This window comes from Salmo salar, chromosome 02 (genome assembly GCF_965601325.2).
Source record: "Salmo salar chromosome 02, fSalSal1, whole genome shotgun sequence".
NCBI lineage: Eukaryota > Metazoa > Chordata > Actinopteri > Salmoniformes > Salmonidae > Salmo > Salmo salar.
The window spans coordinates 18,942,501-18,970,310 of NC_138292.1; the positions used below are offsets into that span (position 1 = coordinate 18,942,501).

A 27,810-nucleotide genomic window follows, 5' to 3' on the forward strand; every position below is an offset into this window, starting at 1 on the left:
TGGTTAGTGTCTCTCTCTCTCTCTCTCTCTCTCTGCTAGTCACTAGATGGCCATGGTTAGTGCTCTCTCTCTCTCTCTCTCTCTCTCTGCTAGTCACTAGATGGCCATGGTTAGTGCTCTCTCTCTCTCTCTGCTAGTCACTAGATGGCCATGGTTAGTGTCTCTCTCTCTCTCTCTGCTAGTCACTAGATGGCCATGGTTAGTGTCTCTCTCTCTCTCTGCTAGTCACTAGATGGCCATGGTTAGTCTCTCTCTCTGCTAGTCACTAGATGGCCATGGTTAGTCTCTCTCTCTCTGCTAGTCACTAGATGGCCATGGTTAGTGTCTCTCTCTCTCTCTGCTAGTCACTAGATGGCCATGGTTAGTGTCTCTCTCTCTCTCTGCTAGTCACTAGATGGCCATGGTTAGTGTCTCTCTCTCTGCTAGTCACTAGATGGCCATGGTTAGTGTCTCTCTCTCTCTGCTAGTCACTAGATGGCCATGGTTAGTGTCTCTCTCTCTCTGCTAGTCACTAGATGGCCATGGTTAGTCTCTCTCTCTCTCTCTGCTAGTCACTAGATGGCCATGGTTAGTCTCTCTCTCTCTCTCTGCTAGTCACTAGATGGCCATGGTTAGTGTCTCTCTCTCTCTCTCTCTCTGCTAGTCACTAGATGGCCATGGTTAGTGTCTCCTCTCTCTCTCTCTGCTAGTCACTAGATGGCCATGGTTAGTCTCTCTCTCTCTCTCTGCTAGTCACTAGATGGCCATGGTTAGTGTCTCTCTCTCTCTCTCTCTCTCTCTCTCTGCTAGTCACTAGATGGCCATGGTTAGTCTCTCTCTCTCTCTCTGCTAGTCACTAGATGGCCATGGTTAGTGTCTCTCTCTCTCTCTCTCTCTGCTAGTCACTAGATGGCCATGGTTAGTCTCTCTCTCTCTCTCTGCTAGTCACTAGATGGCCATGGTTAGTGTCTCTCTCTCTCTCTATCTCTGCTAGTCACTAGATGGCCATGGTTAGTCTCTCTCTCTCTCTGCTAGTCACTAGATGGCCATGGTTAGTGTCTCTCTCTCTCTCTGCTAGTCACTAGATGGCCATGGTTAGTGTCTCTCTCTCTCTGCTAGTCACTAGATGGCCATGGTTAGTCTCTCTCTCTCTCTCTGCTAGTCACTAGATGGCCATGGTTAGTGTCTCTCTCTCTCTCTGCTAGTCACTAGATGGCCATGGTTAGTGTCTCTCTCTCTCTCTCTGCTAGTCACTAGATGGCCATGGTTAGTGTCTCTCTCTCTCTCTCTCTGCTAGTCACTAGATGGCCATGGTTAGTGTCTCTCTCTGCTAGTCACTAGATGGCCATGGTTAGTGTCTCTCTCTCTCTCTCTGCTAGTCACTAGATGGCCATGGTTAGTGTCTCTCTCTCTGCTAGTCACTAGATGGCCATGGTTAGTGTCTCTCTCTCTCTGCTAGTCACTAGATGGCCATGGTTAGTCTCTCTCTCTCTCTCTCTGCTAGTCACTAGATGGCCATGGTTAGTCTCTCTCTCTCTCTCTGCTAGTCACTAGATGGCCATGGTTAGTGTCTCTCTCTCTCTCTGCTAGTCACTAGATGGCCATGGTTAGTGTCTCTCTCTCTCTCTGCTAGTCACTAGATGGCCATGGTTAGTGTCTCTCTCTCTCTCTCTCTGCTAGTCACTAGATGGCCATGGTTAGTCTCTCTCTCTCTCTCTCTGCTAGTCACTAGATGGCCATGGTTAGTGTCTCTCTCTCGCTCTGCTAGTCACTAGATGGCCATGGTTAGTGTCTCTCTCTCTCTCTGCTAGTCACTAGATGGCCATGGTTAGTCTCTCTCTCTCTCTCTCTGCTAGTCACTAGATGGCCATGGTTAGTCTCTCTCTCTCTCTCTGCTAGTCACTAGATGGCCATGGTTAGTGTCTCTCTCTCTCTCTCTCTGCTAGTCACTAGATGGCCATGGTTAGTGTCTCTCTCTCTCTCTGCTAGTCACTAGATGGCCATGGTTAGTGTCTCTCTCTCTCTCTCTGCTAGTCACTAGATGGCCATGGTTAGTGTCTCTCTCTCTCTCTCTGCTAGTCACTAGATGGCCATGGTTAGTGTCTCTCTCTCTGCTAGTCACTAGATGGCCATGGTTAGTGTCTCTCTCTCTCTGCTAGTCACTAGATGGCCATGGTTAGTCTCTCTCTCTCTCTCTCTGCTAGTCACTAGATGGCCATGGTTAGTCTCTCTCTCTCTCTCTGCTAGTCACTAGATGGCCATGGTTAGTGTCTCTCTCTCTCTCTGCTAGTCACTAGATGGCCATGGTTAGTGTCTCTCTCTCTCTCTGCTAGTCACTAGATGGCCATGGTTAGTGTCTCTCTCTCTCTCTCTCTGCTAGTCACTAGATGGCCATGGTTAGTCTCTCTCTCTCTCTCTCTGCTAGTCACTAGATGGCCATGGTTAGTGTCTCTCTCTCGCTCTGCTAGTCACTAGATGGCCATGGTTAGTGTCTCTCTCTCTCTCTGCTAGTCACTAGATGGCCATGGTTAGTCTCTCTCTCTCTCTCTCTGCTAGTCACTAGATGGCCATGGTTAGTCTCTCTCTCTCTCTCTCTGCTAGTCACTAGATGGCCATGGTTAGTGTCTCTCTCTCTCTCTCTCTGCTAGTCACTAGATGGCCATGGTTAGTGTCTCTCTCTCTCTCTGCTAGTCACTAGATGGCCATGGTTAGTGTCTCTTCTCTCTCTCTGCTAGTCACTAGATGGCCATGGTTAGTGTCTCTCTCTCTCTCTGCTAGTCACTAGATGGCCATGGTTAGTGTCTCTCTCTCTCTGCTAGTCACTAGATGGCCATGGTTAGTGTCTCTCTCTCTCTGCTAGTCACTAGATGGCCATGGTTAGTGTCTCTCTCTCTCTCTGCTAGTCACTAGATGGCCATGGTTAGTCTCTCTCTCTCTCTGCTAGTCACTAGATGGCCATGGTTAGTGTCTCTTCTCTCTCTCTGCTAGTCACTAGATGGCCATGGTTAGCTCTCTCTCTCTCTCTCTCTGCTAGTCACTAGATGGCCATGGTTAGTGTCTCTCTCTCTGCTAGTCACTAGATGGCCATGGTTAGTGTCTCTCTCTCTCTGCTAGTCACTAGATGGCCATGGTTAGTGTCTCTCTCTCTCTGCTAGTCACTAGATGGCCATGGTTAGTGTCTCTCTCTCTGCTAGTCACTAGATGGCCATGGTTAGTGTCTCTCTCTCTCTGCTAGTCACTAGATGGCCATGGTTAGTCTCTCTCTCTCTCTGCTAGTCACTAGATGGCCATGGTTAGTGTCTCTCTCTCTCTCTGCTAGTCACTAGATGGCCATGGTTAGTGTCTCTCTCTCTCTCTGCTAGTCACTAGATGGCCATGGTTAGTGTCTCTCTCTCTCTGCTAGTCACTAGATGGCCATGGTTAGTGTCTCTCTCTCTCTCTGCTAGTCACTAGATGGCCATGGTTAGTGTCTCTCTCTCTCTCTCTGCTAGTCACTAGATGGCCATGGTTAGTGTCTCTCTCTCTCTGCTAGTCACTAGATGGCCATGGTTAGTGTCTCTCTCTCTCTCTGCTAGTCACTAGATGGCCATGGTTAGTGTCTCTCTCTCTCTGCTAGTCACTAGATGGCCATGGTTAGTGTCTCTCTCTCTCTCTGCTAGTCACTAGATGGCCATGGTTAGTCTCTCTCTCTCTCTCTGCTAGTCACTAGATGGCCATGGTTAGTGTCTCTCTCTCTCTCTCTGCTAGTCACTAGATGGCCATGGTTAGTGTCTCTCTCTCTCTCTGCTAGTCACTAGATGGCCATGGTTAGTCTCTCTCTCTCTCTGCTAGTCACTAGATGGCCATGGTTAGTGTCTCTCTCTCTCTCTCTGCTAGTCACTAGATGGCCATGGTTAGTGTCTCTCTCTCTCTCTCTGCTAGTCACTAGATGGCCATGGTTAGTGTCTCTCTCTCTCTCTGCTAGTCACTAGATGGCCATGGTTAGTGTCTCTCTCTCTCTCTCTCTGCTAGTCACTAGATGGCCATGGTTAGTGTCTCTCTCTCTCTCTGCTAGTCACTAGATGGCCATGGTTAGTGTCTCTCTCTCTCTCTCTGCTAGTCACTAGATGGCCATGGTTAGTCTCTCTCTCTCTCTGCTAGTCACTAGATGGCCATGGTTAGTGTCTCTCTCTCTCTGCTAGTCACTAGATGGCCATGGTTAGTGTCTCTCTCTCTCTGCTAGTCACTAGATGGCCATGGTTAGTGTCTCTCTCTCTCTCTGCTAGTCACTAGATGGCCATGGTTAGTGTCTCTCTCTCTCTCTGCTAGTCACTAGATGGCCATGGTTAGTGTCTCTCTCTCTCTCTGCTAGTCACTAGATGGCCATGGTTAGTGTCTCTCTCTCTCTCTGCTAGTCACTAGATGGCCATGGTTAGTGTCTCTCTCTCTCTCTGCTAGTCACTAGATGGCCATGGTTAGTGCTCTCTCTCTCTCTCTCTGCTAGTCACTAGATGGCCATGGTTAGTGTCTCTCTCTCTCTCTGCTAGTCACTAGATGGCCATGGTTAGTGTCTCTCTCTCTCTCTGCTAGTCACTAGATGGCCATGGTTAGTGTCTCTCTCTCTCTCTCTGCTAGTCACTAGATGGCCATGGTTAGTGTCTCTCTCTCTCTCTGCTAGTCACTAGATGGCCATGGTTAGTGTCTCTCTCTCTCTCTGCTAGTCACTAGATGGCCATGGTTAGTGTCTCTCTCTCTCTCTGCTAGTCACTAGATGGCCATGGTTAGTGTCTCTCTCTCTCTCTGCTAGTCACTAGATGGCCATGGTTAGTGTCTCTCTCTCTCTCTGCTAGTCACTAGATGGCCATGGTTAGTGTCTCTCTCTCTCTCTGCTAGTCACTAGATGGCCATGGTTAGTGTCTCTCTCTCTCTCTCTGCTAGTCACTAGATGGCCATGGTTAGTGTCTCTCTCTCTCTCTCTGCTAGTCACTAGATGGCCATGGTTAGTGTCTCTCTCTCTCTCTGCTAGTCACTAGATGGCCATGGTTAGTGCTCTCTCTCTCTCTCTGCTAGTCACTAGATGGCCATGGTTAGTGTCTCTCTCTCTCTCTGCTAGTCACTAGATGGCCATGGTTAGTGTCTCTCTCTCTCTCTCTGCTAGTCACTAGATGGCCATGGTTAGTGTCTCTCTCTCTCTGCTAGTCACTAGATGGCCATGGTTAGTGTCTCTCTCTCTCTCTGCTAGTCACTAGATGGCCATGGTTAGTGCTCTCTCTCTCTCTCTGCTAGTCACTAGATGGCCATGGTTAGTGTCTCTCTCTCTCTCTCTGCTAGTCACTAGATGGCCATGGTTAGTGTCTCTCTCTCTCTCTGCTAGTCACTAGATGGCCATGGTTAGTGTCTCTCTCTCTCTCTGCTAGTCACTAGATGGCCATGGTTAGTGTCTCTCTCTCTCTCTGCTAGTCACTAGATGGCCATGGTTAGTGTCTCTCTCTCTCTCTCTGCTAGTCACTAGATGGCCATGGTTAGTGTCTCTCTCTCTCTCTGCTAGTCACTAGATGGCCATGGTTAGTGTCTCTCTCTCTCTCTGCTAGTCACTAGATGGCCATGGTTAGTGCTCTCTCTCTCTCTGCTAGTCACTAGATGGCCATGGTTAGTGTCTCTCTCTCTCTCTCTGCTAGTCACTAGATGGCCATGGTTAGTGTCTCTCTCTCTCTCTGCTAGTCACTAGATGGCCATGGTTAGTGTCTCTCTCTCTCTCTCTGCTAGTCACTAGATGGCCATGGTTAGTGTCTCTCTCTCTCTCTGCTAGTCACTAGATGGCCATGGTTAGTGTCTCTCTCTCTCTGCTAGTCACTAGATGGCCATGGTTAGTGTCTCTCTCTCTCTGCTAGTCACTAGATGGCCATGGTTAGTGTCTCTCTCTCTCTCTCTGCTAGTCACTAGATGGCCATGGTTAGTGTCTCTCTCTCTCTCTGCTAGTCACTAGATGGCCATGGTTAGTGTCTCTCTCTCTCTCTGCTAGTCACTAGATGGCCATGGTTAGTGTCTCTCTCTCTCTCTGCTAGTCACTAGATGGCCATGGTTAGTGTCTCTCTCTCTCTCTCTGCTAGTCACTAGATGGCCATGGTTAGTGTCTCTCTCTCTCTCTGCTAGTCACTAGATGGCCATGGTTAGTGTCTCTCTCTCTCTCTGCTAGTCACTAGATGGCCATGGTTAGTGTCTCTCTCTCTCTCTCTCTCTGCTAGTCACTAGATGGCCATGGTTAGTGTCTCTCTCTCTCTCTCTCTGCTAGTCACTAGATGGCCATGGTTAGTGTCTCTCTCTCTCTGCTAGTCACTAGATGGCCATGGTTAGTGTCTCTCTCTCTCTGCTAGTCACTAGATGGCCATGGTTAGTGTCTCTCTCTCTCTCTGCTAGTCACTAGATGGCCATGGTTAGTGTCTCTCTCTCTCTCTCTGCTAGTCACTAGATGGCCATGGTTAGTGCTCTCTCTCTCTCTGCTAGTCACTAGATGGCCATGGTTAGTGTCTCTCTCTCTCTCTGCTAGTCACTAGATGGCCATGGTTAGTGCTCTCTCTCTCTCTGCTAGTCACTAGATGGCCATGGTTAGTGTCTCTCTCTCTCTCTCTGCTAGTCACTAGATGGCCATGGTTAGTGTCTCTCTCTCTCTCTGCTAGTCACTAGATGGCCATGGTTAGTGTCTCTCTCTCTCTCTGCTAGTCACTAGATGGCCATGGTTAGTGCTCTCTCTCTGCTAGTCACTAGATGGCCATGGTTAGTGTCTCTCTCTCTCTGCTAGTCACTAGATGGCCATGGTTAGTGTCTCTCTCTCTCTCTGCTAGTCACTAGATGGCCATGGTTAGTGTCTCTCTCTCTCTCTGCTAGTCACTAGATGGCCATGGTTAGTCTCTCTCTCTCTCTCTGCTAGTCACTAGATGGCCATGGTTAGTGTCTCTCTCTCTCTCTCTGCTAGTCACTAGATGGCCATGGTTAGTCTCTCTCTCTCTCTCTGCTAGTCACTAGATGGCCATGGTTAGTGTCTCTCTCTCTCTCTCTGCTAGTCACTAGATGGCCATGGTTAGTGTCTCTCTCTCTCTCTCTCTGCTAGTCACTAGATGGCCATGGTTAGTGTCTCTCTCTCTCTCTCTCTGCTAGTCACTAGATGGCCATGGTTAGTGCTCTCTCTCTCTCTCTCTCTCTCTGCTAGTCACTAGATGGCCATGGTTAGTGTCTCTCTCTCTCTCTGCTAGTCACTAGATGGCCATGGTTAGTGTCTCTCTCTCTCTGCTAGTCACTAGATGGCCATGGTTAGTGTCTCTCTCTCTCTCTGCTAGTCACTAGATGGCCATGGTTAGTGTCTCTCTCTCTCTCTCTGCTAGTCACTAGATGGCCATGGTTAGTGTCTCTCTCTCTCTCTGCTAGTCACTAGATGGCCATGGTTAGTGTCTCTCTCTCTCTCTGCTAGTCACTAGATGGCCATGGTTAGTGTCCTCTCTCTCTCTCTGCTAGTCACTAGATGGCCATGGTTAGTGTCTCTCTCTCTCTCTCTCTCTCTGCTAGTCACTAGATGGCCATGGTTAGTGTCTCTCTCTGCTAGTCACTAGATGGCCATGGTTAGTGTCTCTCTCTCTCTCTCCTCTGCTAGTCACTAGATGGCCATGGTTAGTCTCTCTCTCTCTCTCTGCTAGTCACTAGATGGCCATGGTTAGTGCTCTCTCTCTCTCTCTCTCTGCTAGTCACTAGATGGCCATGGTTAGTGTCTCTCTCTCTCTCTGCTAGTCACTAGATGGCCATGGTTAGTGCTCTCTCTCTCTCTCTCTCTCTGCTAGTCACTAGATGGCCATGGTTAGTGCTCTCTCTCTCTCTGCTAGTCACTAGATGGCCATGGTTAGTGCTCTCTCTCTCTCTCTGCTAGTCACTAGATGGCCATGGTTAGTGTCTCTCTCTCTCTCTGCTAGTCACTAGATGGCCATGGTTAGTGTCTCTCTCTCTCTCTCTCTCTCTGCTAGTCACTAGATGGCCATGGTTAGTGCTCTCTCTCTCTCTGCTAGTCACTAGATGGCCATGGTTAGTGTCTCTCTCTCTCTCTGCTAGTCACTAGATGGCCATGGTTAGTGCTCTCTCTCTCTCTCTGCTAGTCACTAGATGGCCATGGTTAGTGCTCTCTCTCTCTCTCTCTGCTAGTCACTAGATGGCCATGGTTAGTGTCTCTCTCTCTCTCTGCTAGTCACTAGATGGCCATGGTTAGTGTCTCTCTCTCTCTCTCTCTCTCTGCTAGTCACTAGATGGCCATGGTTAGTGTCTCTCTCTCTCTCTGCTAGTCACTAGATGGCCATGGTTAGTGCTCTCTCTCTCTCTCTCTCTGCTAGTCACTAGATGGCCATGGTTAGTGTCTCTCTCTCTCTCTGCTAGTCACTAGATGGCCATGGTTAGTGTCTCTCTCTCTCTCTCTGCTAGTCACTAGATGGCCATGGTTAGTGTCTCTCTCTCTCTCTGCTAGTCACTAGATGGCCATGGTTAGTGTCTCTCTCTCTCTCTCTCTCTGCTAGTCACTAGATGGCCATGGTTAGTGTCTCTCTCTCTCTCTGCTAGTCACTAGATGGCCATGGTTAGTGTCTCTCTCTCTCTCTCTGCTAGTCACTAGATGGCCATGGTTAGTGCTCTCTCTCTCTCTCTCTGCTAGTCACTAGATGGCCATGGTTAGTGTCTCTCTCTCTCTCTGCTAGTCACTAGATGGCCATGGTTAGTGTCTCTCTCTCTCTCTCTCTCTGCTAGTCACTAGATGGCCATGGTTAGTGTCTCTCTCTCTCTCTGCTAGTCACTAGATGGCCATGGTTAGTGTCTCTCTCTCTCTCTCTGCTAGTCACTAGATGGCCATGGTTAGTGTCTCTCTCTCTCTCTGCTAGTCACTAGATGGCCATGGTTAGTGTCTCTCTCTCTCTCTCTGCTAGTCACTAGATGGCCATGGTTAGTGTCTCTCTCTCTCTCTGCTAGTCACTAGATGGCCATGGTTAGTGTCTCTCTCTCTCTCTGCTAGTCACTAGATGGCCATGGTTAGTGTCTCTCTCTCTCTGCTAGTCACTAGATGGCCATGGTTAGTGTCTCTCTCTCTCTCTGCTAGTCACTAGATGGCCATGGTTAGTGTCTCTCTCTCTCTGCTAGTCACTAGATGGCCATGGTTAGTGTCTCTCTCTCTCTCTGCTAGTCACTAGATGGCCATGGTTAGTGTCTCTCTCTCTCTCTCTGCTAGTCACTAGATGGCCATGGTTAGTGTCTCTCTCTCTGCTAGTCACTAGATGGCCATGGTTAGTCTCTCTCTCTCTGCTAGTCACTAGATGGCCATGGTTAGTGTCTCTCTCTCTCTCTCTCTGCTAGTCACTAGATGGCCATGGTTAGTGTCTCTCTCTCTCTCTGCTAGTCACTAGATGGCCATGGTTAGTGTCTCTCTCTCTCTCTGCTAGTCACTAGATGGCCATGGTTAGTGTCTCTCTCTCTCTCTGCTAGTCACTAGATGGCCATGGTTAGTGTCTCTCTCTCTCTCTCTCTGCTAGTCACTAGATGGCCATGGTTAGTCTCTCTCTCTCTGCTAGTCACTAGATGGCCATGGTTAGTGTCTCTCTCTCTCTCTCTCTCCTCTCTCTCTCTGCTAGTCACTAGATGGCCATGGTTAGTGTCTCTCTCTCTCTCTCTCTCTCTCTCTCTCTCTGCTAGTCACTAGATGGCCATGGTTAGTGTCTCTCTCTCTCTCTCTCTGCTAGTCACTAGATGGCCATGGTTAGTGTCTCTCTCTCTCTCTGCTAGTCACTAGATGGCCATGGTTAGTGTCTCTCTCTCTCTCTCTGCTAGTCACTAGATGGCCATGGTTAGTCTCTCTCTCTCTCTGCTAGTCACTAGATGGCCATGGTTAGTGTCTCTCTCTCTCTCTGCTAGTCACTAGATGGCCATGGTTAGTGTCTCTCTCTCTCTGCTAGTCACTAGATGGCCATGGTTAGTGTCTCTCTCTCTCTCTGCTAGTCACTAGATGGCCATGGTTAGTGCTCTCTCTCTCTCTGCTAGTCACTAGATGGCCATGGTTAGTGTCTCTCTCTCTCTCTGCTAGTCACTAGATGGCCATGGTTAGTCTCTCTCTCTCTGCTAGTCACTAGATGGCCATGGTTAGTGCTCTCTCTCTCTCTGCTAGTCACTAGATGGCCATGGTTAGTGTCTCTCTCTCTCTCTGCTAGTCACTAGATGGCCATGGTTAGTCTCTCTCTCTCTCTCTGCTAGTCACTAGATGGCCATGGTTAGTGTCTCTCTCTCTCTCTGCTAGTCACTAGATGGCCATGGTTAGTGTCTCTCTCTCTCTGCTAGTCACTAGATGGCCATGGTTAGTGTCTCTCTCTCTCTCTCTGCTAGTCACTAGATGGCCATGGTTAGTGCTCTCTCTCTCTGCTAGTCACTAGATGGCCATGGTTAGTGTCTCTCTCTCTCTCTCTGCTAGTCACTAGATGGCCATGGTTAGTGTCTCTCTCCTCTCTCTGCTAGTCACTAGATGGCCATGGTTAGTGTCTCTCTCTCTCTCTGCTAGTCACTAGATGGCCATGGTTAGTGTCTCTCTCTCTCTGCTAGTCACTAGATGGCCATGGTTAGTCTCTCTCTCTCTGCTAGTCACTAGATGGCCATGGTTAGTGTCTCTCTCTCTCTCTCTGCTAGTCACTAGATGGCCATGGTTAGTGTCTCTCTCTCTCTCTGCTAGTCACTAGATGGCCATGGTTAGTGTCTCTCTCTCTCTGCTAGTCACTAGATGGCCATGGTTAGTGTCTCTCTCTCTCTCTCTGCTAGTCACTAGATGGCCATGGTTAGTGTCTCTCTCTCTCTCTCTCTGCTAGTCACTAGATGGCCATGGTTAGTGTCTCTCTCTCTCTCTGCTAGTCACTAGATGGCCATGGTTAGTGTCTCTCTCTCTCTCTCTCTCTCTGCTAGTCACTAGATGGCCATGGTTAGTGTCTCTCTCTCTCTGCTAGTCACTAGATGGCCATGGTTAGTGTCTCTCTCTCTCTCTGCTAGTCACTAGATGGCCATGGTTAGTGTCTCTCTCTCTCTGCTAGTCACTAGATGGCCATGGTTAGTGTCTCTCTCTCTCTCTGCTAGTCACTAGATGGCCATGGTTAGTGTCTCTCTCTCTCTCTGCTAGTCACTAGATGGCCATGGTTAGTCTCTCTCTCTCTCTGCTAGTCACTAGATGGCCATGGTTAGTGTCTCTCTCTCTCTCTCTCTCTCTGCTAGTCACTAGATGGCCATGGTTAGTGTCTCTCTCTCTCTGCTAGTCACTAGATGGCCATGGTTAGTGTCTCTCTCTCTCTCTGCTAGTCACTAGATGGCCATGGTTAGTGTCTCTCTCTCTGCTAGTCACTAGATGGCCATGGTTAGTGTCTCTCTCTCTCTGCTAGTCACTAGATGGCCATGGTTAGTGTCTCTCTCTCTCTCTCTCTCTCTGCTAGTCACTAGATGGCCATGGTTAGTGTCTCTCTCTCTCTCTCTGCTAGTCACTAGATGGCCATGGTTAGTGTCTCTCTCTCTCTCTCTCTCTCTCTCTGCTAGTCACTAGATGGCCATGGTTAGTGTCTCTCTCTCTGCTAGTCACTAGATGGCCATGGTTAGTGTCTCTCTCTCTCTCTCTCTGCTAGTCACTAGATGGCCATGGTTAGTGTCTCTCTCTCTCTCTGCTAGTCACTAGATGGCCATGGTTAGTGTCTCTCTCTCTCTCTGCTAGTCACTAGATGGCCATGGTTAGTGTCTCTCTCTCTCTCTCTGCTAGTCACTAGATGGCCATGGTTAGTGTCTCTCTCTCTCTCTCTGCTAGTCACTAGATGGCCATGGTTAGTCTCTCTCTCTCTCTCTCTGCTAGTCACTAGATGGCCATGGTTAGTGTCTCTCTCTCTCTCTGCTAGTCACTAGATGGCCATGGTTAGTGTCTCTCTCTCTCTGCTAGTCACTAGATGGCCATGGTTAGTGTCTCTCTCTCTGCTAGTCACTAGATGGCCATGGTTAGTGTCTCTCTCTCTCTGCTAGTCACTAGATGGCCATGGTTAGTCTCTCTCTCTCTCTCTGCTAGTCACTAGATGGCCATGGTTAGTGTCTCTCTCTCTCTCTCTCTCTCTGCTAGTCACTAGATGGCCATGGTTAGTGTCTCTCTCTCTCTCTGCTAGTCACTAGATGGCCATGGTTAGTGTCTCTCTCTCTCTCTCTCTCTGCTAGTCACTAGATGGCCATGGTTAGTGTCTCTCTCTCTCTGCTAGTCACTAGATGGCCATGGTTAGTGTCTCTCTCTCTCTCTCTGCTAGTCACTAGATGGCCATGGTTAGTGTCTCTCTCTCTCTCTGCTAGTCACTAGATGGCCATGGTTAGTGTCTCTCTCTCTCTGCTAGTCACTAGATGGCCATGGTTAGTGTCTCTCTCTCTCTCTCTGCTAGTCACTAGATGGCCATGGTTAGTGTCTCTCTCTCTCTCTGCTAGTCACTAGATGGCCATGGTTAGTGTCTCTCTCTCTCTCTCTCTCTCTGCTAGTCACTAGATGGCCATGGTTAGTGTCTCTCTCTCTCTCTCTCTCTCTCTCTGCTAGTCACTAGATGGCCATGGTTAGTGTCTCTCTCTCTGCTAGTCACTAGATGGCCATGGTTAGTGTCTCTCTCTCTCTGCTAGTCACTAGATGGCCATGGTTAGTGTCTCTCTCTCTCTGCTAGTCACTAGATGGCCATGGTTAGTGTCTCTCTCTCTCTCTCTCTCTGCTAGTCACTAGATGGCCATGGTTAGTGTCTCTCTCTCTCTCTCTCTCTCTCTGCTAGTCACTAGATGGCCATGGTTAGTGTCTCTCTCTGCTAGTCACTAGATGGCCATGGTTAGTGTCTCTCTCTCTCTGCTAGTCACTAGATGGCCATGGTTAGTGTCTCTCTCTCTCTGCTAGTCACTAGATGGCCATGGTTAGTGTCTCTCTCTCTCTCTCTCTGCTAGTCACTAGATGGCCATGGTTAGTGTCTCTCTCTCTCTCTCTGCTAGTCACTAGATGGCCATGGTTAGTGTCTCTCTCTGCTAGTCACTAGATGGCCATGGTTAGTGTCTCTCTCTCTCTCTGCTAGTCACTAGATGGCCATGGTTAGTGTCTCTCTCTCTCTCTGCTAGTCACTAGATGGCCATGGTTAGTGTCTCTCTCTCTCTGCTAGTCACTAGATGGCCATGGTTAGTGTCTCTCTTTCTCTCTCTGCTAGTCACTAGATGGCCATGGTTAGTGTCTCTCTCTCTCTCTGCTAGTCACTAGATGGCCATGGTTAGTGTCTCTCTCTCTCTCTGCTAGTCACTAGATGGCCATGGTTAGTGTCTCTCTCTCTCTCTCTCTGCTAGTCACTAGATGGCCATGGTTAGTGTCTCTCTCTCTCTGCTAGTCACTAGATGGCCATGGTTAGTGTCTCTCTCTCTCTCTCTGCTAGTCACTAGATGGCCATGGTTAGTGTCTCTCTCTCTCTCTCTGCTAGTCACTAGATGGCCATGGTTAGTGCTCTCTCTCTCTCTCTCTGCTAGTCACTAGATGGCCATGGTTAGTGCTCTCTCTCTCTCTCTCTCTCTCTGCTAGTCACTAGATGGCCATGGTTAGTGTCTCTCTCTCTCTCTCTCTCTCTGCTAGTCACTAGATGGCCATGGTTAGTGTCTCTCTCTCTCTCTGCTAGTCACTAGATGGCCATGGTTAGTGTCTCTCTCTCTCTGCTAGTCACTAGATGGCCATGGTTAGTGTCTCTCTCTCTCTCTGCTAGTCACTAGATGGCCATGGTTAGTGTCTCTCTCTCTCTCTGCTAGTCACTAGATGGCCATGGTTAGTGTCTCTCTCTCTCTGCTAGTCACTAGATGGCCATGGTTAGTGTCTCTCTCTCTCTGCTAGTCACTAGATGGCCATGGTTAGTGTCTCTCTCTCTCTCTCTGCTAGTCACTAGATGGCCATGGTTAGTGTCTCTCTCTCTCTCTCTCTCTGCTAGTCACTAGATGGCCATGGTTAGTGTCTCTCTCTCTGCTAGTCACTAGATGGCCATGGTTAGTCTCTCTCTCTCTGCTAGTCACTAGATGGCCATGGTTAGTGTCTCTCTCTCTCTCTCTCTCTGCTAGTCACTAGATGGCCATGGTTAGTGTCTCTCTCTCTCTGCTAGTCACTAGATGGCCATGGTTAGTGTCTCTCTCTCTCTCTCTCTCTCTCTCCTCTCTCTCTCTCTCTGCTAGTCACTAGATGGCCATGGTTAGTGTCTCTCTCTCTCTCTCTCTCTCTCTCTCTCTCTCTCTCTGCTAGTCACTAGATGGCCATGGTTAGTGTCTCTCTCTCTCTCTCTCTCTGCTAGTCACTAGATGGCCATGGTTAGTGTCTCTCTCTCTCTCTGCTAGTCACTAGATGGCCATGGTTAGTGTCTCTCTCTCTCTCTCTCTCTCTGCTAGTCACTAGATGGCCATGGTTAGTCTCTCTCTCTCTCTGCTAGTCACTAGATGGCCATGGTTAGTGTCTCTCTCTCTCTCTCTCTCTCTCTGCTAGTCACTAGATGGCCATGGTTAGTCTCTCTCTCTCTGCTAGTCACTAGATGGCCATGGTTAGTCTCTCTCTCTCTCTCTGCTAGTCACTAGATGGCCATGGTTAGTGTCTCTCTCTCTCTGCTAGTCACTAGATGGCCATGGTTAGTGTCTCTCTCTCTCTCTCTGCTAGTCACTAGATGGCCATGGTTAGTGTCTCTCTCTCTCTCTCTCTCTGCTAGTCACTAGATGGCCATGGTTAGTGTCTCTCTCTCTCTCTGCTAGTCACTAGATGGCCATGGTTAGTGCCTCTCTCTCTCTCTCTCTCTGCTAGTCACTAGATGGCCATGGTTAGTGTCTCTCTCTCTCTCTCTGCTAGTCACTAGATGGCCATGGTTAGTGTCTCTCTCTCTCTCTGCTAGTCACTAGATGGCCATGGTTAGTGTCTCTCTCTCTCTCTCTGCTAGTCACTAGATGGCCATGGTTAGTGTCTCTCTCTCTCTCTGCTAGTCACTAGATGGCCATGGTTAGTGTCTCTCTCTCTCTCTCTGCTAGTCACTAGATGGCCATGGTTAGTGTCTCTCTCTCTCTCTGCTAGTCACTAGATGGCCATGGTTAGTGTCTCTCTCTCTCTCTCTGCTAGTCACTAGATGGCCATGGTTAGTGTCTCTCTCTCTCTCTCTCTCTGCTAGTCACTAGATGGCCATGGTTAGTGTCTCTCTCTCTCTCTGCTAGTCACTAGATGGCCATGGTTAGTGTCTCTCTCTCTCTGCTAGTCACTAGATGGCCATGGTTAGTGTCTCTCTCTCTCTCTGCTAGTCACTAGATGGCCATGGTTAGTGTCTCTCTCTCTCTCTGCTAGTCACTAGATGGACATGGTTAGTGTCTCTCTCTCTCTCTGCTAGTCACTAGATGGCCATGGTTAGTGTCTCTCTCTCTCTCTCTGCTAGTCACTAGATGGCCATGGTTAGTGTCTCTCTCTCTCTGCTAGTCACTAGATGGCCATGGTTAGTGTCTCTCTCTCTCTGCTAGTCACTAGATGGCCATGGTTAGTGTCTCTCTCTCTCTCTCTCTGCTAGTCACTAGATGGTCATGGTTAGTGTCTCTCTCTCTCTCTGCTAGTCACTAGATGGCCATGGTTAGTGTCTCTCTCTCTCTCTGCTAGTCACTAGATGGCCATGGTTAGTGTCTCTCTCTCTCTCTCTGCTAGTCACTAGATGGCCATGGTTAGTGTCTCTCTCTGCTAGTCACTAGATGGCCATGGTTAGTGTCTCTCTCTCTCTCTGCTAGTCACTAGATGGCCATGGTTAGTGTCTCTCTCTCTCTCTCTGCTAGTCACTAGATGGCCATGGTTAGTGTCTCTCTCTCTCTCTGCTAGTCACTAGATGGCCATGGTTAGTGTCTCTCTCTCTCTCTGCTAGTCACTAGATGGACATGGTTAGTGTCTCTCTCTCTCTCTGCTAGTCACTAGATGGCCATGGTTAGTGTCTCTCTCTCTCTCTGCTAGTCACTAGATGGCCATGGTTAGTGTCTCTCTCTCTCTGCTAGTCACTAGATGGCCATGGTTAGTGTCTCTCTCTCTCTCTCTGCTAGTCACTAGATGGCCATGGTTAGTGTCTCTCTCTCTCTCTCTGCTAGTCACTAGATGGCCATGGTTAGTGTCTCTCTCTCTCTGCTAGTCACTAGATGGCCATGGTTAGTGTCTCTCTCTCTCTCTCTGCTAGTCACTAGATGGCCATGGTTAGTGTCTCTCTCTCTCTGCTAGTCACTAGATGGCCATGGTTAGTGTCTCTCTCTCTGCTAGTCACTAGATGGCCATGGTTAGTGTCTCTCTCTCTCTCTCTCTGCTAGTCACTAGATGGCCATGGTTAGGTCTCTCTCTCTCTCTGCTAGTCACTAGATGGCCATGGTTAGTGTCTCTCTCTCTCTCTGCTAGTCACTAGATGGCCATGGTTAGTGTCTCTCTCTCTGCCAGTCACTAGATGGCCATGGTTAGTGTCTCTCTCTCTCTCTGCTAGTCACTAGATGGCCATGGTTAGTGTCTCTCTCTCTCTCTGCTAGTCACTAGATGGCCATGGTTAGTGTCTCTCTCTGCTAGTCACTAGATGGCCATGGTTAGTGTCTCTCTCTCTCTCTGCTAGTCACTAGATGGCCATGGTTAGTGTCTCTCTCTCTCTCTCTGCTAGTCACTAGATGGCCATGGTTAGTGTCTCTCTCTGCTAGTCACTAGATGGCCATGGTTAGTGTCTCTCTCTCTCTCTGCTAGTCACTAGATGGCCATGGTTAGTCTCTCTCTCTCTCTCTGCTAGTCACTAGATGGCCATGGTTAGTGTCTCTCTCTCTCTCTGCTAGTCACTAGATGGCCATGGTTAGTGTCTCTCTCTCTCTCTCTCTGCTAGTCACTAGATGGCCATGGTTAGTGTCTCTCTCTCTCTCTCTCTCTCTCTCTCTCTCTCTCTGCTAGTCACTAGATGGCCATGGTTAGTGTCTCTCTCTCTCTCTCTCTCTCTCTCTCTCTCTCTCTGCTAGTCACTAGATGGCCATGGTTAGTGTCTCTCTCTCTCTCTCTCTCTCTCTCTCTCTCTCTCTCTGCTAGTCACTAGATGGCCATGGTTAGTGTCTCTCTCTCTCTCTGCTAGTCACTAGATGGCCATGGTTAGTGTCTCTCTCTCTCTCTCTGCTAGTCACTAGATGGCCATGGTTAGTGTCTCTCTCTCTCTCTCTCTCTCTGCTAGTCACTAGATGGCCATGGTTAGTCTCTCTCTCTCTCTCTGCTAGTCACTAGATGGCCATGGTTAGTGTCTCTCTCTCTCTCTCTCTGCTAGTCACTAGATGGCCATGGTTAGTGTCTCTCTCTCTCTCTCTCTCTGCTAGTCACTAGATGGCCATGGTTAGTGTCTCTCTCTCTCTCTCTCTCTCTCTGCTAGTCACTAGATGGCCATGGTTAGTCTCTCTCTCTGCTAGTCACTAGATGGCCATGGTTAGTGTCTCTCTCTGCTAGTCACTAGATGGCCATGGTTAGTGTCTCTCTCTCTGCTAGTCACTAGATGGCCATGGTTAGTGTCTCTCTCTCTCTCTCTCTGCTAGTCACTAGATGGCCATGGTTAGTGTCTCTCTCTCTCTCTGCTAGTCACTAGATGGCCATGGTTAGTGTCTCTCTCTCTCTCTGCTAGTCACTAGATGGCCATGGTTAGTGTCTCTCTCTCTCTCTGCTAGTCACTAGATGGCCATGGTTAGTGTCTCTCTCTCTCTCTGCTAGTCACTAGATGGCCATGGTTAGTGTCTCTCTCTCTCTCTGCTAGTCACTAGATGGCCATGGTTAGTGTCTCTCTCTCTCTGCTAGTCACTAGATGGCCATGGTTAGTGTCTCTCTCTCTCTGCTAGTCACTAGATGGCCATGGTTTGTGTCTCTCTCTCTCTCTCTCTCTGCTAGTCACTAGATGGCCATGGTTAGTGTCTCTCTCTCTCTCTCTCTCTGCTAGTCACTAGATGGCCATGGTTAGTGTCTCTCTCTCTCTCTGCTAGTCACTAGATGGCCATGGTTAGTGTCTCTCTCTCTCTGCTAGTCACTAGATGGCCATGGTTAGTGTCTCTCTCTCTCTGCTAGTCACTAGATGGCCATGGTTAGTGTCTCTCTCTCTCTGCTAGTCACTAGATGGCCATGGTTAGTGTCTCTCTCTCTCTGCTAGTCACTAGATGGCCATGGTTAGTGTCTCTCTCTCTCTGCTAGTCACTAGATGGCCATGGTTAGTGTCTCTCTCTCTCTCTCTCTGCTAGTCACTAGATGGCCATGGTTAGTCTCTCTCTCTCTCTCTGCTAGTCACTAGATGGCCATGGTTAGTGTCTCTCTCTCTCTCTGCTAGTCACTAGATGGCCATGGTTAGTGTCTCTCTCTCTCTCTCTGCTAGTCACTAGATGGCCATGGTTAGTCTCTCTCTCTCTCTCTGCTAGTCACTAGATGGCCATGGTTAGTGTCTCTCTCTGCTAGTCACTAGATGGCCATGGTTAGTCTCTCTCTCTCTCTCTCTGCTAGTCACTAGATGGCCATGGTTAGTGTCTCTCTCTCTCTCTCTCTCTGCTAGTCACTAGATGGCCATGGTTAGTGTCTCTCTCTGCTAGTCACTAGATGGCCATGGTTAGTGTCTCTCTCTGCTAGTCACTAGATGGCCATGGTTAGTGTCTCTCTCTCTCTCTCTGCTAGTCACTAGATGGCCATGCTACAACAGTCGTTACTGTCACAACTAATGAGCAAGTACAGTACATTACTGTCAAAAAGAAAGCAGGACCAAGGCCCTCTTCAGATAATAAATAAATAAAATGCCTTTTTTGTATGGCTTGTTCAATGGAAACAAAGTTTAAAATCTCTGACACGTTTTGACTGCATGGCCTTTATTGGGGAGTACATGACTGGTCTTCCATTCTGGTTAAGGGTAAGGTTGTAATAGATGGAATGAACTAGTACATGACTGGTCTTCCATTCTGGTTAAGGGTGAGGTTGTAATAGATGGAATTAACTAGTACATGACTGGTCTTCCATTCTGGTTAACCTCTATGGGCTAGGCGGGACGAATTCGTCCCACCTACGTAACAGCCACTTGAAGCCTGTGGCGCGATTTTCAAAACCTTAATAATCCTATTACTTCAATTTCTCAAACATATGACTATTTTACAGCTATTTAAAGACAAGACTCTCGTTAATCTAACCACACTGTCCGATTTCAAAAAGGTTTTCCAACGAAAGCAAAACATTAGATTATGTCAGCAGAGTACCAAGCCAGAAATAATCAGACACCCATTTTTCAAGCAAGCATATAATGTCACCAAAACCCAGAAGACAGCTAAATGCAGCACTCACCTTTGATGATCTTCATCAGATGACAACCCTAGGACATTATGTTATACAATACATGCATGTTTTGTTCAATCAAGTTCATATTTATATCAAAAACCAGCTTTTTACATTAGCATGTGACGTTCAGAACTAGCATACCCCCCGCAAACTTCCGGGGAATTCGCTAACATTTTACTAAATTACTCACGATAAACGTTCACAAAAAGCATAACAATTATTTTAAGAATTATAGATACAGACCTCCTCTATGCACTCGATATGTCCGATTTTAAAATAGCTTTTTGGTGAAAGCACATTTTGCAATATTCTAAGTACATAGCCCAGGCATCACGGGCTAGCTATTTAGACACCCGGCAAGTTTAGCACTCACCATAATCATATTTACTATTATAAAAGTTTGATTACCTTTTGTTGTCTTCGTCAGAATGCACTCCCAGGACTGCTACTTCAATAACAAATGTTGGTTTGGTCCAAAATAATCCATCGTTATATCCGAATAGCGGCGATTTGTTCGTGCGTTCCAGACACTATCCAAAATGGTAAAGAAGGGTCGTGCGCATGGCGCAATTCGTGACAAAAAAATTCTAAATATTCCATTACCGTACTTCGATACATGTCAACCGCTGTTTAAAGTCCATTTTTACCCCATTTTTCTCGTAGAAAAGCGATAATATTCCGACAGGGAATCTCCTTTTCGGCAAACAGAGGAAAAAATCACAAAGGCGGGGGCGGTCGGGTCACGCGCCTAAGCCCAGAGTCCCTTGATCGGCCACTTGAGAAAGGCGATAATGTGTTTCAGCCTGGGGCTGGGATGACGACATTCTGTTTTTTCCCGGGCTCTGAATGCCTATGGACGACGTAGGAAGTGTCACGTTAGAGCAGAGATCCTTAGTAAAAGATAGAGATGGAAAAGAAGTTCAAGAAATGGTCAGACAGGCCACTTCCTGTAAAGGAATCTCTCAGGTTTTGACCTGCCATTTGAGTTCTGTTATACTCACAGACACCATTCAAACAGTTTTAGAAACTTTAGGGTGTTTTCTATCCATATGTAATAAGTATATGCATATTCTAGTTACTGGGTAGGAGTGGTAACCAGATTAAATCGGGTATGTTTTTTATCCAGCCGTGTCAATACTGCCCCCTAGCCCTAACAGGTTTTAAGGGTAAGGTTGTAATAGATGACTGGTCTTCCATTCTGGTTAAGGGTGAGGTTGTAATGGATGGGATGAACTAGTACATGACTGGTCTTCCATTCTGGTTAAGGGTGAGGTTGTAATAGATGGAATGAACTAGTACATGACTGGTCTTCCATTCTGGTTAAGGGTAAGGTTGTAATAGATGGAATGAACTAGTACATGACTGGTCTTCCATTCTGGTTAAGGGTGAGGTTGTAATAGATGGGAATGAACTAGTACATGACTGGTCTTCCATTCTGGTTAAGGGTAAGGTTGTAATAGATGGAATGAACTAGTACATGACTGGTCTTCCATTCTGGTTAAGGGTGAGGTTGTAATGGATGGGATGAACTAGTACATGACTGGTCTTCCATTCTGGTTAAGGGTGAGGTTGTAATAGATGGGAATGAACTAGTACATGACTGGTCTTCCATTCTGGTTAAGGGTGAGGTTGTAATAGATGGAATGAACTAGTACATGACTGGTCTTCCATTCTGGTTAAGGGTGAGGTTGTAATAGATGGAATGAACTAGTACATGACTGGTCTTCCATTCTGGTTAAGGGTAAGGTTGTAATAGATGGAATGAACTAGTACATGACTGGTCTTCCATTCTGGTTAAGGGTGAGGTTGTAATAGATGGAATGAACTAGTACGTGTAGCGTAAGACTTGGTATATACATGGCACATATGACCAAATAGACATGGAACATAGGATGGTTTGTAGAAGCAGTTGTCTGACCCCCTAAATGTTCTTTCCCCCAGTATCTCAGTATGTTACGGGGCTGTGACGGCTACAATGAGATCATCTTCCCACACTGCTCCTGTGACTCCCGACGCAAAGGCCACGTCATCACAGCCATCAGCATACACCACTTTAAACTGCATGCCTGCACAGAGGAGGGAACGCTAGAGGTACGGAAAACTGCTGTGTGTGTGTGTGTGTGGTGTGTGTGTGTGTGTGTGTGTGTGTGTGTGTGTGTGTGTGTGTGTGTGTGTGTTGACCCTGTCTCTCTCTATAACAGAACCAGGTGATCGTGTTTGAGTGGGTGGAGATGCAGCGATGGGACACTGATGAGGAGGGCATGGCCTTCTGCTTCGAGTACGCCAGGGGAGACAAGAAACCTCGCTGGGTCAAGATCTTCACTCCCTACGTGAGTCTCACACACACTTGCAGTACACACACCCTTTGAGAGTCCCAACGAATGTCTGAACATGATGTATCAATGTGCAGAGAGTTAACCCTTTGTTGTGCTGTGTCCTGTGTCCAGTTCAACTACCTGCATGAGTGCGTTGAGAGAGTCTTCTGTGAACTCAAGTGGAGGAAAGAGGTGAGAAGAGGGTTGTATACTGCCATGTACTGTCTACTGGCTAACCAGCAGTCTTATGCTGCCATGTACTGTCTACTGGCTAACCAGCAGTCTTATACTGCCATGTACTGTCTACTGGCTAACCAGCAGTCTTATACTGCCATGTACTGTCTACTGGCTAATCAGCAGTCTTATACTGCCATGTACTGTCTACTGGCTAACCAGCAGTCTTATACTGCCATGTACTGTCTACTGGCTAACCAGCAGTCTAATACTGCCATGTACTGTCTACTGGCTAACCAGCCGTCTTATACTGCCATGTACTGTCTACTGGCTAACCAGCAGTCTAATACTGCCATGTACTGTCTACTGGCTAACCAGCAGTCTAATACTGCCATGTGCTGTCTACTGGCTAACCAGCAGTCTTATACTGCCATGTGCTGTCTACTGGCTAACCAGCAGTCTTATACTGCCATGTACTGTCTACTGGCTAACCAGCAGTCTTATACTGCCATGTGCTGTCTACCGGCTAACCAGCAGTCTTATACTGCCAAGTGCTGTCTACTGGCTAACCAGCAGTCTTATACTGCCATGTACTGTCTACTGGTTAACCAGCAGTCTTATGGTGCCATGTACTGTCTACCGGCTAACCAGCAGTCTTATACTGCCATGTACTGTCTACTGGCTAACCAGCAGTCTTATACTGCCATGTACAGTCTACTGGCAACCAGCAGTCTTATGCTGCCATGTACTGTCTACTGGCTAACCAGCAGTCTTATGGTGCCATGTACTGTCTACTGGCTAACCAGCAGTCTTATACTGCCATGTACTGTCTACTGGCTAACCAGCAGTCTTATAGTTCCATGTACTGTCTACTGGTTAACCAGCGGTCTTATGCTGCCATGTACTGTCTACTGGTTAACCAGCAGTCTTATGGTGCCATGAACTGTCTACTGGCTAACCAGCAGTCTTATACTGCCATGTACTGTCTACTGGCTAACCAGCAGTCTTATACTGCCATGTTCTGTCTACTGGCTAACCAGCAGTCTTATACTGCCATGTACTGTCTACTGGCTAACCAGCAGTCTTATGCTGCCATGTACTGACTAACCAGCAGTCTTATTCTGCCATGTACTGGCTAATCAGCAGTCTTATACTGGCATGTACTGTCTACTGGCTAACCGGCAGTCTTATGCTGCCATGTACTGTCTACTGGCTAACCAGCAGTCTTATACTGCCATGTACTGTCTACTGGCTAACCAGCAGTCTTATGCTGCCATGTACTGTCTACTGGCTAACCGGCAGTCTTATGCTGCCATGTACTGTCTACTGGCTAACCGGCAGTCTTATGCTGCCATGTACTGTCTACTGGCTAACCAGCAGTCTTATGCTGCCCTGTACTGTCTACTGGCTAACCGGCAGTCTTATGCTGCCATGTTCTGTCTACTGGCTAACCGGCAGTCTTATGCTGCCATGTACTGTCTACTGGCTAACCAGCAGTCTTATACTGCCATGTACTGTCTACTGGCTAACCAGCAGTCTTATACTGCCATGTACTGTCTACTGGCTAACCGGCAGTCTTATACTGCCATGTACTGTCTTATACTGCCATGTACTGTCTACTGGCTAACCAGCAGTCTTATGGTGCCATGTACTGTATTATACTGCCATGTACTGTCTACTGGCTAACCAGCAGTCTTATACTGCCATGTACTGTCTACTGGCTAACCAGCAGTCTTATACTGCCATGTACTGTCTACTGGCTAACCAGCCGTCTTATACTGCCATGTACTGTCTACTGGCTAACCAGCAGTCTTATACTGCCATGTACTGTCTACTGGCTAACCAGCACTCTTATACTGCCATGTACTGTCTACTGGCTAACCAGCAGTTTTATGCTGCCATGTACTGTCTACTGGCTAACCGGCAGTCTTATGCTGCCATGTACTGTCTACTGGCTAACCGGCAGTCTTATGCTGCCATGTACTGTCTACTGGCTAACCGGCAGTCTTATGCTGCCATGTACTGTCTACTGGCTAACCGGCAGTCTTATGCTGCCATGTACTGTCTACTGGCTAACCGGCAGTCTTATGCTGCCATGTACTGTCTACTGGCTAACCGGCAGTCTTATGCTGCCATGTACTGTCTACTGGCTAACCGGCAGTCTTATGCTGCCATGTACTGTCTACTGGCTAACCGGCAGTCTTATGCTGCCATGTACTGTCTACTGGCTAACCGGCAGTCTTATGCTGCCATGTACTGTCTACTGGCTAACCGGCAGTCTTATGCTGCCATGTACTGTCTACTGGCTAACCAGCAGTCTTATGCTGCCATGTACTGACTAACCAGCAGTCTTATTCTGCCATGTACTGGCTAACCAGCAGTCTTATACTGGCATGTACTGTCTCCTGGCTAATCAGCAGTCTTATGCTGCCATGTACTGGTCAACCAGCAGTCTTATACTGCCATATACTGTCTACTGGCTAACCAGCAATCTTATACTGCCATGTACTGTCTACTGGTTAACCAGCAGTCTTATCCTGCCATGTACTGGCTAACCAGCAGTCCTATACTGCCATCTACTGGCTAACCAGCAGTCTTATGGTGCACATTTCACTGGCTAATATTCTGGGAATGTTGTCCAGTGATATTGTTTGATGAACATATTGTGTGTCTCCAGGTGGAAGAGGAGGATGTGGATAAAGACAATAAGAACTGCAGTAAAGATGGTATGTGTAGCAAGGTAAGGCGTTGCCTGCCTCTGGTGCAGCAGCGGCCTGGGCCTGTGTGAGAGTGTGTGTGTATGCGATTGTGCGTGTGCATTTCTGCCAGCCTGCGCATGTTGTCATTTCCTGAGCCCTGTGTCTGTTTCAGAATATCTTCCAGCTGTTGAGACACAGAAGGGATGGAGGCACCTAGGAGGAGAGATCATCACCTCCTAAACATGCTCTCCTCCATCCATCGCTCTGGTCTGGCTCGGCCTGAACTACCACCACTACCTGTCCTCACACAACTACTACTACACCAACTACAAACCAACAAACTACAACTTCTACATACCAATAACAGCAACTACAGATCAACAACCACTAAACACCATCAAACTACAAATGAACAACTTCTGGACTGACTGAAGGAGAAACAACGACGCACACTACAACTTAAGCTGTTATTCACCATGAACCCTTGAATACAACCCAACCACACGATATAAACCCACTAGACAAGACAACAGGAAGCTACAGTGGAAACATATAGCAGTTTTGTACAGGTGAATAAATAACTCTAAAGACTTAGATACATGCCTTCATACATCACATCACCTCTTTGGTCAAAACTCCATGGAGACCTGTGACTATTGGCTTGTGGTGGGATTGGATGAAGGAGATGGTTCTCTGGGACGATATTGGACAAGGGATTTGACACGTGCAAGGCCATTGGGTGTTTTGTGGCCACTTTGGAATGCTCTGGACTGGAACAGAGTGCAGTGAAAGAAGAGAACAAAAGAGGGATACAGATGCTGGAACAGAACCTGTTCTAAAAGAGGAAACGGCTGGTGGTGATGGAACAACCTGTTCTAAAAGAGGAAACGGCTGGTGGTGATGGAACAACCTGTTTTAAAAGAGGAAACGGCTGGTGGTGATGGAACAACCTGTTCTAAAAGAGGAAACGGCTGGTGGTGATGGAACAACCTGTTCTAAAAGAGGAAACGGCTGGTGGTGATGGAACAACCTGTTCTAAAAGAGGAAACGGCTGGTGGTGATGGACTGAGGAGACTCATCTGAAAAGTTCAAAAACAGGAACTGTGTGTGTGTGTGTGTGTGTGTGTGTGTGTGTGTGTGTGTGTGTGTGTGTGTGTGGACTGATTATGGACTGAGCTGTGAGAGTCTAGGTTGGAACCCTGGAGGTAGAAACACAACCCAACTCTGAACTGAACTCCCAGAATGAGTCTAGACAGACGGAGGGAAACGGCCCCATGATATAAGAGACTGGACTCATATGAACCACACAGACATATTGACATAGATATTATCTCCTGTTTGTAGCCACTATCTCCATTTCAAAGAGATCTACTGAAGAGACTATTAGAGAGAGAGACCATACATTTCCTTTATTTGTGTGAGTATTGGGCCGAGCAGAACCAAGGATAGTATGTGTGTTTCAGCTGCTGGTTCTGTTTTGGTTTACAGATGCTGAAATTGCCCTGAAGCCATTTTTTTAATACAAAAACCTTCTCATAAAAAAACACACACAGAATGCTCATCATGTATGAATTGGATCCCAGGAAGTATTCTGCCATTTTGACAGATACCTGAACAATGAACATGTTTACTTCACCTGTGTGTTTTGTGTACCTCCTATATCTATATATATATATATATATATATATATATATATATATATATATATAATTTGTAATGTGGATATTTCAGACATTGGACAGAATAGCACAAAAAGAACCCTGTAAGATGTTGACCACGTTAAGCTCAATATGTATTCATTCTATGCTAGCCTAAGCTTTCTGTTCTGCTGATGCCTGATCGTGGGGTCTCATGAAGACTGTATTTATACTGGGTTGTAAATAACACTGAACTCAGAAGTGCATCTCGTTTACATGTTTTGTGTCTTTCTGTTCTTGAGAAAAAGTGTGATGCTTTGGAAAACACACCGTGATTGTCAGTCTGTAGGATATGTCTATGGTGTTGGTTTAGCTGCATCTTTGGTTCAATTGATATATTGGTCCTTGTGTATCTGAAGAAGCTGCAGTGCTCAGAACGACCTGCAGGGGTCTCCCTCCCACTGAGAAACACTAGATCAGTTCCTATAGAACAGGGCTGGCCAGTATTCTAACAGAGGGCCGGTGTGGGTGAAGGCTTTTGCTCCAGCCAAGCAGAAACACACCTGATTCAATATCCTCTGGTGGATGTTATCATTGGATGTTGATGCAACACCACACACATCTTTAAATGCAGTGTTAAACTACAGCAGGGTTTCCCTGTGGTGTAGTAGGAGCTACATGAAGGTATACGCCCTGCGCCCCACAGAGGGTTAACCTCTTTGGGCTGGGGGGCAGTATTTTCACGTTCGGATGAAAAGCGTGCCCAGAGTAAACTGCCTGCTACTCAGGCCCAGAAGCTAAGATATGCATATTATTAGTAGATTTGGATAGAAAACACTCTGAAGTTTCTAAAACTGTTTGAATGATGTCTGTGAGTATAACAGAACTCATATGGCAGGTGAAAACCTGAGAAAAATCCAACCAGGAAGTGGGAAATCTGAGGTTTGTAGTTTTTCAAGTGATTGCCTGTCCAATATACAGTCTAAATTTGGTCAGATTGCACTTCCTATGGCTTCCACTAGATGTCAACAGTCTTTAGAAGTTGTTTCAGGCTTCTATTGTGAAAGGGGAGCGAATAAGAGCACTCTAAGCAGATGGCTCAGGTGAAAGCCTTTAGTTTAGTCACGCGCGCAGCCGTGGGCACGAACTCCGTTCCCTTTCATTTCTAAAGACAAAGGAAATGTCCGGTTGGAATATTATTGAATATTTGTGATAAAAACATACTAAAGATTGATTCTATACATCGTTTGACATGTTTCTACAAACTGTAATGGAACTTTTATGTCTTTTCATCTGGACTTAGTGCCTGCGCCTTGTGCATTTAGAATAGTGAACTAAACGCGCGGGGGGAAAAGGAGATATTTGGACATAAAGATTAACTTTATCGAACAAAACAAACATTTATTGTGGAACTGCGATTCCTGGGGAGTGCATTCAGATGAAGATCATCAAAGGTAAGTGAATATTTATAACACTATTTCTGACTTTTGTTGACTCCACAACATGGCGGGTATCTGTATGGCTTGTTTTGGTGGCTGAGCGCTGTGCTCAGATTATCGCATGGTGTGCTTTCACCATAAAGCTTTTTTGAAATCTGACACAGCGATTGCATTAAGGAGAAGTTTATCTATAATCCTATGCATAACACTTGTATCTTT

At 47.3% G+C, this 27,810-nt stretch overlaps 1 protein-coding gene across 3 annotated transcripts in view; it reads left to right on the forward strand.

Annotated features, from left to right (window-relative positions):
* Positions 1 to 26,416, forward strand: part of LOC106605892 (sorting nexin-27) — a 53,575-nt gene extending 27,159 nt beyond the window's left edge. Inside the window, exons 9-13 of one of the 3 annotated variants that reach the window (XM_082960487.1) lie at positions 21,269 to 21,418; positions 21,529 to 21,657; positions 21,775 to 21,834; positions 24,494 to 24,556; positions 24,688 to 26,416. In XM_082960487.1, coding sequence (XP_082816613.1) covers positions 21,269 to 21,418; positions 21,529 to 21,657; positions 21,775 to 21,834; positions 24,494 to 24,556; positions 24,688 to 24,732 — 447 coding nt within the window. In that variant the 3' untranslated portion in view covers positions 24,733 to 26,416. The remainder of the gene's footprint in view (positions 1 to 21,268; positions 21,419 to 21,528; positions 21,658 to 21,774; positions 21,835 to 24,493; positions 24,557 to 24,687) is intronic. The other 2 variants (XM_082960482.1, XM_082960489.1) reach the window with 2 other exon arrangements.
* The last annotated feature ends 1,394 nt before the right edge of the window (positions 26,417 to 27,810 follow it).